Below are 13,747 nucleotides of genomic sequence, written 5' to 3' on the forward strand. Positions count from 1 at the left end.
TGGAGGGGAAGTTTGGAGTTGATAATAAATAGGTAACTGACATACCAAACTTACTAAATATTCCTTTTTTAACTTATATCCCACAACTGTATCTTTCCTTCTATCGGTTTCCTCACATTAAAATTGTTATGTAGCCACAGTCAGCCTTAGCGTGGGTTGCTATAACACAAGTATCATAGACGTGGGTGGTTTAAAACAAAATTCATTTCTCACAGTTCTGGAGGTTGAAAGTTCACAGGGAAAGTGATAGTTTAGTTCTTGGTGAGGCCCTTTTCTGATTTGTTGATGAATTCCTTCTTGCTGCGTCCCTTTATGGCCGAGAGCACATGAGAGAGGAAGCAAGCTCATGCCTAGTCTCTTATGTGGGCACTAATTATATTATGAGGGCCCTACTCTTATTGACCTAGTTACCCCTGAAAGACTCTTTGTAAATAATCACAGGAGGATTACTGATCCATATAGTCATATGTTCAATATCTGAATTTTCAGTAAAACATTCAACTCATAGCAAGCCTGTATGTTTTGACCCTTGGCATCTTTGTAAGGAAGTAGTTGAAATCCTGATATTCTGATCTGACATTTAGAAAGGAAAACCTCTTTGCCCTTAGGAAGACCCTAGGAAATGATGGGCAAATTTAATGGTGATTGTCTTCCTTAGAAGTTTATGTACTTTGAGTTTTTGAAAATAAAAACACCATCTGAAAATGTTGGGAGATGTTGATGCTTCAAACAGGATCGTTAACTGTTAATACAAGTAATATCTCAGACAAGGGAGCATGAGAGCTGATGGAAAAATGAAGACAAAGTTGCTTACCATTTGCTTTAGCAAATTAGGACACCAAGCCTACCTTTTCTTATGCCTTAGTCCAAGTGGACTCATGAATGCATGTACACCTACTTGCTTTTTTTGACACATAAAGAACAGTTTTGGTCACTATAAAGGAGCTAAGATGATTATGAGACAACAGAAGTAAATTTTTAATTGGGGACGTATTTAATTTTATTACCTAGATAGTTAAGAGTATAAATAATATACTGGTGACCATGGGGAGGTGCAGCAGGGGCCCAAGTGTGGCTGTGGCTGTTGAGCTGATTGTCTTCCCAGAGACAAACCTTTTGCTTAAGTATACATGAGATCGAACTGTAGAAGCCTGGAGAAGGTAGTGATCATGGTACGTTCAGCAGGAGTAGAAGAAAGGCCTTGTGTAGTGAAGATATTTTGTACAGGAATTTGGGAGTCTCAAAAGAGAAAGGCATTTGTAAGAGGACAAATGCTATTGGTATGAGCAACTTGCAACGGGCAAGTGACCCAATCTAATTCACTGTCGTATCCTCATTTTCCATTCAGTGCCTGCATATACTAGGTGCCCAGTAACCATTTCATGGGTAAATGAATTCACTCCGTTTGTTGGAGATGCTATTTGAGGTAGTGAACATGAAGAAATACAGGTGGAAAGATGTGTTGATTTGGGAGGATGTTGAAACCTTGTGGTGACTCAGGCTTTTCTCTTTAGGTAGTGAAAAATTGTTGTGGATTTTTGACTGTGGGGATTGCAGAGGCAAATGGTGTAAAAGAGGACTGGAGTAGGAAGGGAATGGTGTAGAAAACCCTGCTAGGAGCAGAGAACTCCTATAGTGTCCCAGATGTTGAATTTTGATGCCTTAGACTGATGTGTAGGCTGCAGATAGGAAAATGGAGCTTTTTGTCTTTGAGGCTCATTAGACGCAAAAGCAGTTGGAATCACATGCTCTTTATCCAGTTGGAATCAACATTAGAGAATGAACAGTTCGAGTTTTCTTGAGCTATGGCCCAGTTGTTAAATAACTGTACCACTTCACATAGAGCTTTATAATTCTAGAAGGCAGTTGTCAGGTGCTATAAGATGCCATGCATTCTTTATCCTTGTTTTGTGTTTTCTATCTAGAGTAAAATAAAGAAGCGATCCTGGGTTCTCCATGAGTGTTTGGAGCGAGTGCCTGATAATGTGGATGCTGCAAAAGAACTGCTTCAGTATGGATTGAAAGGCACAGATCTGGAGGCTCTGCTAGCAATAGGGAAAGGAGCAGATGATGGCAGGTTGGTTATAGTAAAATCTGAATTCAAAACAAAGGTGACTTGGTGAAAACTTCTAGGCTGAGACCCTGGGCCAGGTAAACTTGAAATTCCTCTATATTCAGGCAGTTGTCTTTGATCAGCGCTTTCTTACATTAGGTTATGGCTTTTGTTCCTATGTTAAGTGTTAGCATGTAATGGCTTGATTTGAGGAAATAGCCATTCTAGAAACATTTATTGAATGCTGGCCCTTGCTAGGCTGGGGCTTTTGGCACAAACCTAAGTTGGCTTCCTTGTTAGTTGACCAATCTTTGGAGTCTTGACTTCTCTTTCCTTACCTGTAGGGTCATACCTCCTTTACAGAATTATTTTCAGTGATTAAATTATATATCTTGTGAAAGCACCTCTTGAACTTTGAAGCATCATTCAAATGTCAGTAATAATAGTAATAGTTACTTGACAGGAGTCATAGCTCATCAGACATTTGGGACTTCTTTGGAAGAGATACAAATGATAATATATCTGAAAAGTGAAAAATTTAAATGATAACATTTGCTAATCATTTTAAGATCATAAATGGAAGTGAGTCAAATTATAAACTCTAGGCAGCATTTTCTACATGGGCTGTTTTTCATTAGGTGAATATAATACTACATGTTTTCCTAAACAGTTTTCATTTTCTTGAACTTAGCATTTCTGTGCATATTAATTATTATTTTTCTATTTTATGGATATAATGAGTGGATCACCTGGATTACAATGGCAAAAATTAAAAAAAATTGTTTCTTTTTCTGTGGAAGTTAATAATTCAGCTAAAATAGGAAAAAACAGCTTTTAAGTTTAAAAAAAATTACTGAAAAAGGATTCAAGTTTTTTTTTTTTATCTTGCAGATTTACATTACCTGGTGAAGTAGACATTGACAGTATCTCCTATGAGGATCTTTCACCACTGGATGAACGGCCTGCCAAGAATAAAAAGGAAAAAGAGCTCAAGAAGAGACAAGAACTACTTAAATTAGTGAACTTCTCAAAGTAATGATTCATTACTATTCATTCGGTAACCTCTTTAAAATAACTAATGATTTCAGTATATATTTTTTACTTGTGATAATTATTTCAGCAACTTAAATGTTCTAATATTGTTTTACCCTTATGCTTTATTTAGTAAACTGTTCCAAGAGCTTTGGGTTCAGTGGAATATTATTCATTTTTGTTCTATTTTAACTCCTAGAGAAATGTACTTCTATGTAAATATAAATGGCCTAATATAGTTATTCAACACAGGTTGACGCTGGAACAAAAAGAACTTTGCCGTTGTAGACTGAAATTATTAACTTACTTGGATCGACTTGCAACATATGAGGTAAGGAATAATTTCAGTCCAATTATGTGAATTTGATCTGTCACTGATATTCTTGTCTTAAAACTGTTTATATGGGAAAAATTAATTTCTTACAGAAGCAAGTTCTCTCATAACTTGTTTTGGTAAAAATTCAAGATCATGAAAGGCCAGAAGTTATTTTGTTAGGTTAGGGAATAAAAAAGGTATAGCCATTTCAATGCCTCTAAGTCTTGTAGATTTACGGTTCTTTTTCTTATATTTTATGTTAATGACACTTAGCTGTTCTCAGTACCAATTTTCAGTTTTTACTGAGTTTAAATAATCTTAAGATGAGTATGATTTGTTGGGTCGAATTTAGTTGGTTGATCCTAATTAGGGCCACATTTGAACTTAAAAATAGTATGTTTTGTATTCAAGTCTTCAGAGATGTAAGTACAGATGGCCTTATGTTGGGGATTTCAGTAGTACTCTGAACTATTAGAACAATTCAGAAACTCTTAAAGGTAAAAGTGGAAATTGGCCACATTTCAGTAAATAGATAGTTTAGATTGCTTTATTAAATGACCTTCATTCCTGAAGTTATTCAGGTTTTAAACTGTATTTCCAACTATCGAAGTTTGGCTTCACATGGAAGTTATTTCCTTAGTCTGTGACTTGCCTCCCTACTGTGTAGGCATATCAGTCATGACCCTGGCACAGTAGTAGGTGCTCAGTGTCATGTCTGCTAATATGGTGCCCATCCCAAGAATAACGGAAGCCTTTTGTACTTGTGACTGTATAAATGGACCCAGAAGCACTTGATTCCCCCACCTTGCTAATGTAGTTAAAATGCTTTTTAAACAGGACACTTAAGAGGGCTAATTTTGTGGATATTACAAAATATTGGTAATGAATATACCACTTAATGCAAACAAGTTATGAAGAATTCCCGAAAATTTTATATATAAGTACAATTAGTTTTACTGGCAGATGGTCATACTGCCCTAAAACATTGTTTTACAACGTTTGAGTTCTGGAATATTTTGAGGTAATGTATTATAAGCACATTCCATACTATAGAAATCCAAGCATGTACTTTGTTCATGAAACTAAGGCTAAGTATATAAATCTTTAAAAAAAAAAATATGTAAAATGTTTAGCTGCATACTGTAGTGCATGCATACTTGTAATACAAGTGACTCAGTAGGCTGAGGCAGGGGGATCATAAGTTCCAAAGCCAGACTTAGCCACTTGGAAAGATCCTGTTAGGGGAAAAAAAAATAATGCCGGGGTGTGACTCAGTGGGTAAGTCCCTGGGTTCAATCCCGGGTTATCCCCTTGCTACCCCCAAAAATGTTCAGAGCTTGACTATCCAGTTAATTTTCTTTCATCATCATCATCATCACCATTTGTGGTGCTTGGGGTTGAACCCTGAGCTTCACACCTGCTAGGCAAGTGCTCTACCGTTCACCTACACTCCCAGGCCTCTTTTGTTACTCTTTGGTTTTTGAATGGCTATTTCCCATGTGACAGTCCATTTAAAGTATTTAAGTCCCCCCCCCCTTTTTTTGAAAACCTAAGCTTTTGAAATGTAGATGACTTGGAATGAATTAAAATCTTCAGGTATAATGATTAACCTGTTAGTATAAGAGATAGGCATTGCATTTTCATCATAGGACATGCTTTTTACAAATGATGATAAATGGATAAAAATAAATTCATTTAAATTTTACCTGTGTGCTTACTGTATGCCAGATATTATTGGGCTGTTTCTGGAGGTGGAGAGATGAATAAAGAACAGTTTTCTTATAGGCATTAAGTGATGATAAAGTTAGGAAGAATTGATGAGGAAGCACAGTAGGAAGACCCAGTGGGCAAAGAGAAGACCTCAAGAAATACCAGCACGTTTGTTGAGGACTGTCAGCTGTTGTCTCATGTACTTATTCAAGATTGTTTATCAACAGTTTCTTGAGGCAGTTTCTACTATCCTCTGAATTTTATAGAAGCTTAGAGAAGGTTATCAGTTTGTCCAAATAACTAGGAAGCAAGAACTTCTTTGTTGAGCAGGCTCTGCTAATAATCAGTGTTAGATAAAGGCCCGTTGGCATGGAAGAAGGTGACATGCTCTTGAGAACATCTGATAGTCAGCGTAGGATGTGGGGATTTAGGTGGCACAGAAGAAAGGTGGGAAACATGGTTACAATTGTTTACTTATCCTATTTAAGGAATCAAATTGAGTTTTTCTTAGAGGTTCAGTGGGGAAGTGCAGCTCTTTCAAGAAGTGTTATTGAGAAAAAGGCTGGGCCAGAGAAAATGGTGAAGGAGGTGGTGGCTAGGTATGTGTAAGGGTCGTTTTTTTTTTAAGAGAATTTTTTAATATTTATTTTTTAGTTTTCGGCGGACACAACATCTTTGTATGTGGTGCTGAGGATTGAACCCGGGCTGCATGCATGCCAGGCGAGCGCGCTACCGCTTGAGCCACATCCCCAGCCCCAATAAGGGTCGTTTTTGTAGTAGAAGGAAGTAGTAGTATTGGTTGCATGCTAACGGGAATGCACAGTGGAAGAGTGAAAGGGAATTTATTCAGTGGAAGAAAAAGGAATACTTAGTTAATAGTGGAAGAGGAGGAGAATGGGATTCTGAGCATCAGTGGCATTTGGAGACTGTTTTAGGTATGAAAATAAATTTCTTTCTGCTGTAACGGAAGGAAGGAAAATTGTATTGGTATAGATGCAGGCAGATTTGCAGCTTTGGGTTGGAAAATTAGGGACCTCCCATCTAATAGTCAATTAAGAAAAGCAAGGTTGTTAGCTGAGAGTAGGGGGCTGGGGAATAGAATGTCAGTCTAGAGGATCAGAAAATGTGAAAAAGTTCCTAACAGGAAACTTCTTAGGGAAATGTAAGAACACTGAGTATCTATTTGAGTTTAGTTGTCTTGAGTTTTATTAGTTTTCTTTTTAGCTTTTTATTAAAAACTATTTCAAACATGTCAGAGAACAGTACTAAGAAATCTGATGTCTTCATTCTCAGTTTCAGCTAGTTTGCCAATCTTTTATTTTCCACCTTTACATTCCTGCCTTTTCTTTCACTTAAAAGCAAATCACAGAAATTCTATCATTTTATCTATACTTCAGTACGAATATCTAAATCATTAGGTCTTAAAAAAATAACCACAAGGCTGCTGTTACTTCTAACAAAATTAGTAGCAATTCTCTTATGATATCTACTTCATATTCAATGTTTCTATGTACCTCATAAATGCTTTTAAAAAATTAAGACGTTTTGTAAACAGTTGATTCACTTCTTCGCTGGATTTCAAGCTACATGGAGGGGAAGGGAAAGTACATTGTTCAGTGAGTTAACAGTGCCTATAACGGTACCACTAGCATATAGTAGACACTCTGAGCCTATTCATTCTGCATTTACAATTTACAATCTGCATTTAACATAGGTCACTCTTAAGAATAATTAAATCAATCTAAAGTTCTTACGTAGATGTGATGGGTGCTTATAATGTACAGCACTGTATAACTGTTGGTTATTCTTACCAGGTAGTTGGTTTTGGTTGTCCTACTGTAATTAAATTTTTACTATTTCATTTACTTCTGGATTTGAAAAAATTACTGCATTTACAAATATGGCCCTTTTCAAAACAAAGATGAGGATACAGATATAGCACTTTATTTAAGAGTTGACAGTTTAATTAGTTCAGGCCTTATTTATTTAGGCAGGCAGGGTTGTAAAGGTTTTTAATATTTTCTTGTCACCGTATTTAAAGGCCTATTCATTAAATTATTGTTTCCCTTCAGGAAATCCTGGGAGTGCCTCATGCATCTGGACAGAGATACGATGCTGAGTTCTTTAAGAAGTTTAGAAGCCAGAATATTGTTCTCTCAGCAAGAACTTATGCTCGGGTAATTCTTTTTTTTGGTAAATAATTGTGGCTGTTAACACTTTTGAATATTGAAGTTGTGCAGTTAATGTTGATGTGTGCATATACCATTACATTTTCTTTTCTGTTGTAATATGAATGTACAGAACATAGCTACATTTAAAAAAATTTTCTTCAGAGATTTAAAAATCATTTTTGTACCGTTAAATTGAGAAACATGACACAAGTTAGGAAAAATTCAGCAATATTTCAAAGAACTTTTTCAGAATTGCATAAAAGTTAAATTTTTGAATGTCATTAGAAAATCACTGCTTTATTTCTAAGATTCATGTTAGAAACTCACCTCTTCCCTTTTATACAGGAAAGCAATGTCCAAGCATTAGAAATTCTATTTACTTATCATGGCTCTGACCTTCTTCCTCATCGCCTTGCAATTCTCTCCAACTTTCCAGAAACAACTTCTCCACATGAATACTCTGTTTTGCTGCCTGAAGCTTGGTATGTGACTCTATAAACCGAATTTTACCTTCTCTCGAACAATTTTTTGTTTCATGCTGAAAACCTTGAATTAAAAAAAAATGTAATCTATTTAAACCTTTCTTTCTGGTGATAAAAGTAAATTCAACTTATTTTTAAATCTTGAAAATATAATAGAACCACTTGAACTCAATACAAAATTTTAAAAGTCATGGTTTAGTGCCATGTTCGCAATATGTACTGTTTAAATTAAAAACAATTTTAGGATAACAATATCAATTTGAAATAGCTGTTTATTTTAGAAACTGAACCTGTAGTTCTAATAGTATTAGGGACCAAGGACTATCTGTATCCTGCTTTGCTCAACAACCTTGTCTCCATTTGAAACTCCCAGAGACAAGGACAAATATAAAATACCATGTTACTACCAGACTAATGTTACGTATTATAATCGGATTTTGGCATGTGACAGACTGTAAGCCTATGTAGATATTACATTCTAGTATTATCACCTCATGTTCTTCTGGAGACCAGCATCTTGAGATTGAAGTGTGTAGTATATAGTTTAGGGATGTAAGCTCCCGGTCAAATGGCACAAGGGAGAAGAGAGGTGTTCAGAGCATACTTTGCTAGGTCAGTTCTGAATGGAGGTAGAAGGCAAATGGAGAGTAACAGGACATAACCATTTGTGAGGTCTTTAATGTGTAGTCAGCTGGCTCACTAGTAAATGCATGATTTATCTTTTCTGATTTTGAATTTCTTTATCTTTAAAATGAGTCAACAGTTCTTGTCAGGCTTACTCTTATAGCATTCTTTTTAGTAATAGATGAATTGATACATATGAAATTTGCTTGTAAACTATAACACTCTGAAGGATAAACTATAACACTCTGAAGGATTTTGATAGTTCTGATTGAAATCATTGTTATTAACTCTAGCTACTGGAAACTTAGAATATTAAGGGATGTTGCATAAGTTGGGGATGATCTGGCTTCCCTTGCTGCCTTCACCAAATATAATACTTGTAGGCTTGGATGTTGATCTGCATATGCAGAGTCATTTGGCACATCTTACTTACACCTGGTCTCCAGATAATTTTGTTGTTTTTCCTGAGATTTATAGAGGCTTGGAACCATGTTAAAATCAACATAGGTATATCCTAGATTTTAATCTGTGCTTAAAAGTTGTAAGTCACTAGGCTCTAAGAATGTTTAAAATTACTTATTTGCATTATTCTTATTACTAAAAAGGGAAATCTTTGTTTAGGTAAAAGTGAAGAAAAACATTGAGATACTTTGATAATTTTCAACTTTTAAATCTGTATAGTGAATCGTAAATGTATTTTCTAAATGTGTTTATAAATTAGAATGTAATTCTGTCCTCTACCTCTGCAAAATAAATTTGATTGGAGATGACTTATTTTTGTTGTAAATCTTTAGGAAAAAGGGCTACTATTCCTTAATGTTTTTAAAAGGTAATTTCTTTTAAGATGTAATGCAATTATTGTTACTGTTTTCTAGTGATTGCTTAAACTTATGATTTTAACCTGAAAGTTGGCTTGCAGAATAATTGCACAATGTCCAGTGCTGTATTATCTTTGAATGCCCTGGGGGTCCTTTAAGTTAACTCAAGGACTGATTTAAATTACAAAAAAGACTTCAGTTATATTTCAGCAGAGGGTAACTGGAAGATTAAGGTCTTCCCCTCTCCCCAACCCATACTGGGGATTGAAACCATCGGTACTTTACCATTGAGATACATCCCCAGCCTCTTTTTTCTCCCCACATTTTAATGGGTATAGTATAGTTGTCCACAATGATGGGATTTGTTGTTACATATTTGTATATGTGCACAATATAATAATATGTGGCCAGTATCACTCCCTGGTCTTGCCCCGTTCCTCCCTGCTTCCCATGACCTGGTATTAAAGCTATTTTGCATCATTGTTTTGGGATACGAGATTTAAAAAGAACTTTGAGGAGACTGATTGTATATAAGTTCTTGAGTTATATTTGTTTTTAACTACTGAGAAACAGATTGTTTTGGTTAATTTGTTTCTCCAGAAAGTCTTTCACAGTGCTTTTTTTTAACTAAGTGGCAAAGAACAATAGGTTTAATGGTAATACGTCTACTCTATTACAGTTTAACTTACTAAATGCAAAACCATGCTTAATGCTTAGACTTCAGGCATAACTGCTTCTGTGTGATTTCTTATAAATTATTCTTTTCCCTATATTCTTCTAATTCTTTATAGTACAAAAATTTTTACATGGTTTGTTTTCATTTTCTGTCCTTCTCCCTTTGGCTCCCCTTATAATGAACATCAATCTAATTCTAAAAACAGAGACCATCGTTCCTAATTTCTGGATACCCAGGGGCATGGGATGGTTCTTGGGTAGCAAGTACTTCACAGTGTTTACTGATGGGACAGGTAGGTCCTTGTGCCATTTAAGAAAGAGGCTAAAGGGTGTGCTGCGGATAATATGCCTGCTAACGTGGGAGGAGTCTTATAAGAGGTACTTATGAAGGTTCTGCTGACCTGAAGGTGCAATTTCAGTTTAACCCACTGCCAAGTTCTTTTTTCCATTTAGAATCTTGCCCTAAGGGACATATAGATCAATAATATATGTTTAGAGATTTGTTTTTTTGAGGATTCTTCTTTGGATACTTGTTACTCATTTTCTGAGTCATTTACAACTGTGAGGTCTGGTGAACATAATGTTCGACACGTTGGCACACACATGCTTTTCTACACATAACCACTCGCCATTTGCTGAGTACCTCACATGGGCCTAGCAATGTGGGAGGGATTTCAAAATGAGTAAAACACTGTTTCCAATTGGCATGAGTTATCAGGGATACTTTACAAATCAGTAGAAATTTCTTATCCACTGCCTTGAATGGCCGTTGAACTTTCTGTGTATATACCCTGATTTTTCTTGTGGAAGTCTACATTACTCAGTGGTACCACTTAGGCTTCATCCCACTTTTCTTTCCTTCATTCCCTCCATTTACACTTTGCAATTATAACGTGGATTTGAAGTAAGTCATTACAATTTTAAGTGTATACCTGCCCAAATTCAGAGTGGCTATCGGGAAGATTGTACACATCCCCATCTCTCTCCACTCCTACCACTCTGGTCTCTTGCTGCTTCCTAAACATGCCACATTTGCTCTTGCCAAGGGGTTTTTGATTTGGTATGCCCTTCTCCCATATCCTCATGTGACTGGATCTCTTACTTCATTGACATTGACTTCTCAAGGCCACCTCTTCAAAAAGGCCTTCACTGACCATTTTCTCTCAGCCTTCACTTCACCATCACATTTTCCCCGTATTTTATTTCTCTTCATAACATTTACACCTAACAAGTTGTAGGGTTGTCTTTTCTACTTTATGATTTTCCTTGGCTTTCTTTTGCTTAAAATTTTATCCTCACTTTAAATCCTTCTCTTTGATATCTTTTTGTTTTCTAACATTTATTACTAATTTGGTTTGTGTTTTGCTTATTGTCTGTTTTCCTTTATAATGTCCCCTTCAGTAGGATAAGCGTTTTCTTGTTCCCTTCCCTAGTACTCTCAGAACAGCACCTGAAACTTTGCAGTTGTACAGTGAATAGTTGTGAATGAATGAATATAAAATCCATGAATATCTTTAGTCTCAGTGCCTGGTATGAAGTAATAACTCAGTAGGTTTTGAATGATTGAGTCACTTAAGACAAATTCAGTACACAGAATGGTAGATAGAATTCAAATTTTAGAGTTCAAGCTATATAAAAAATTTGGAAACCAGTAGTGGGTTATGTCAGCAATCGACCTGTTGTTCTGTTTGGAGATTCCATTGGCAAAACATTCACTTTGACATCTAACCAAAGTTTGATCAATTTTGATTGAACTAAACTGTGTGGATATGATGGCTGGGAGATTTATATGGTATGTGTTATTCTGTGTATTGTCACTTTTTGTTGTGTATTTGACATTGAAATGTGACCAAGTTTTGTAAAACCTTGAATGACATTTTTCATCATTAGTGAAAAGGTACCAATTCTTAATCATTGTTATAAAATGTTTACACTTTATATTCTAGTTTGCCCTTTTAAAGTAAGAAAGGTGATATTTCTTTGTTAGTGCCCCAATCATGGTAATAGAGATTATAAAAAGTGGAAAATCATATTTTTTTTTTTGTTTTTTGTGCTGATTGCACATTTCAGGTTAGGTATTTGGTAGGCCCAAATCTTCATGTCAGATTAGGAGTCTTGTAAGGAAGTTGGGGGCTTAAAGTGTAAGAAATAAAATCAATAAATGCGATCGAGTAAAACTAAAAAGCTTCTCAGCAAAGGAGATAATTATTGAGGTGAAGAGAGAGCCTAAAGTATGGGAGCAAATTATTATCACAAGTGCATCAGATAAAGTTAATCTCCAGGATATATAAAGAACTCAATGAAATTAATTAAAAAATGGGCTAAGGAACTGAACAAACACTTCTGAGAAGATACACAAGCGATCAACAAATATGTGGAAAAAGTGTTTAACATCTTCAGTGATTGGAGAAATGCAAATCAAAACTACACTAAGATTTCATCTCAGGCCAGTCAGAGTGGCAGTTAACAAGAACACAAGCAATAATAAGTATTAGAGAGGATGTGGGGAAAAAGTTACATTGCTGGTGGGAATTGCAGATGGGTGCAACCACTTTGGAAAGTAGTGTGGAGATTCCTTAGAAAACTTGGAATGGAACCACCATTTGATTCAGCTATCCCACTCCTTGGTCTATTCCTAAAGAACCTGGCATACTCTAGTGACATAGCCACATCACTGTTCACAGCTTTTTAGTTTATAGCTTTTTTTTTTTTTTTTTAGCCTCCTTTCTGAGTGAAATCTTTCCAGTATGATGAATACAGTGTGGTTAAAAAAAGTTGTATTTGTGGAAATAATGTAGCATAGTGGTAAGGGCACCTACTACCTGCCTAGAGTCATGATTTGGGGTTAGTTTCTCAACTGTACCACTGTCTTTTCATTGTAACATGGGTATGATTGTAGCTCTTACTCCACAGTGTTGTAAGAATGATTAAAGAATTAATACCAAGCACTGTTTGCAGTGGTTTATATCAAGTAAATGGTATTGAATTGTTAGCAGTTATTATAATACAGAATTTTGTACTAAAGTTTGGTCTCATATTCTTATATATTGTTTTAGAGTTTTTATTGGAATGACTTTACATTTACAGAAAACTCTTTCATTCTATCTTTCCTATCCCCATATCCCCTCCCTTCCCCTCCTGTCACTTCCCTCTACCTAATCTAAGGTAACTCTATTCTTCCCTAGTGCCCCCGCCTTATTGTGAATTAGCATCCACATACTAGAGGAAATATTTGGCCTTTGGTTTTGTTGGATTGGCTTATTTCACTTAGCATATTCTCCAACTCCAACCATTTACTGTATGTACATATGTGACTGCATGACCAATATGATTCTGCAACAATGTACACTCAGAAAAATAAGAAATTATATCCCATCTATATATATCAGAGTACATAAATGCATTTTACTGTAATGTATAACTAATTAAAACAAATAAAACACACTGTTGCGGGGGAAACATTCCTTTAGTCATAACACATTGGTCAAATATAGACTACCACATAGTCAGTTCTGCTATAATGTGGTGCATGCATTTCTAAATATTGCAGTGTGCGGAATCATTCAGTAAAAACTACACGGAATATTAGGGAAATGGGGCTAGTGGCACTTTGTGCACTAGGACAAAGTTAAGAACCTAACAAAAATGTTAACATAGTTTTTACACATGTAATAGTTAAGAAATAAATGTGCAAATATGGACCTTTACCTTGAAAAACATGTGAAGGGTATCTTATTGTGGAAGTGGGTGTCAGAAGAGTTGCGCTTTGTGAGTTGGAAAGTGGAGCCAGGAGGGCGACAGAAATCTGGAAAGTTTTAACACAAGATGTGGATGGGATCACTTCACTGAGCTAGCTGGTGGATGTG

General features: G+C 35.7%; 1 protein-coding gene across 6 annotated transcripts in view; it reads left to right on the forward strand.

Annotated features, from left to right (window-relative positions):
* Window positions 1–13,747, forward strand: part of NBAS (NBAS subunit of NRZ tethering complex) — a 345,000-nt gene that overhangs the window by 93,714 nt on the left and 237,539 nt on the right. For all 6 annotated transcript variants that reach the window (XM_081263998.1, XM_081263999.1, XM_081264001.1 and 3 more), the window contains 5 exons: window positions 1,926–2,077; window positions 2,945–3,085; window positions 3,338–3,416; window positions 7,184–7,288; window positions 7,628–7,764. In XM_081263998.1, coding sequence (XP_081120124.1) covers window positions 1,926–2,077; window positions 2,945–3,085; window positions 3,338–3,416; window positions 7,184–7,288; window positions 7,628–7,764 — 614 coding nt within the window. The remainder of the gene's footprint in view (window positions 1–1,925; window positions 2,078–2,944; window positions 3,086–3,337; window positions 3,417–7,183; window positions 7,289–7,627; window positions 7,765–13,747) is intronic.

The sequence above is a fragment of the Spermophilus citellus genome, assembly GCF_964194105.1.
Source record: "Spermophilus citellus genome assembly, chromosome: 13".
NCBI classification, from domain to species: domain Eukaryota; kingdom Metazoa; phylum Chordata; class Mammalia; order Rodentia; family Sciuridae; genus Spermophilus; species Spermophilus citellus.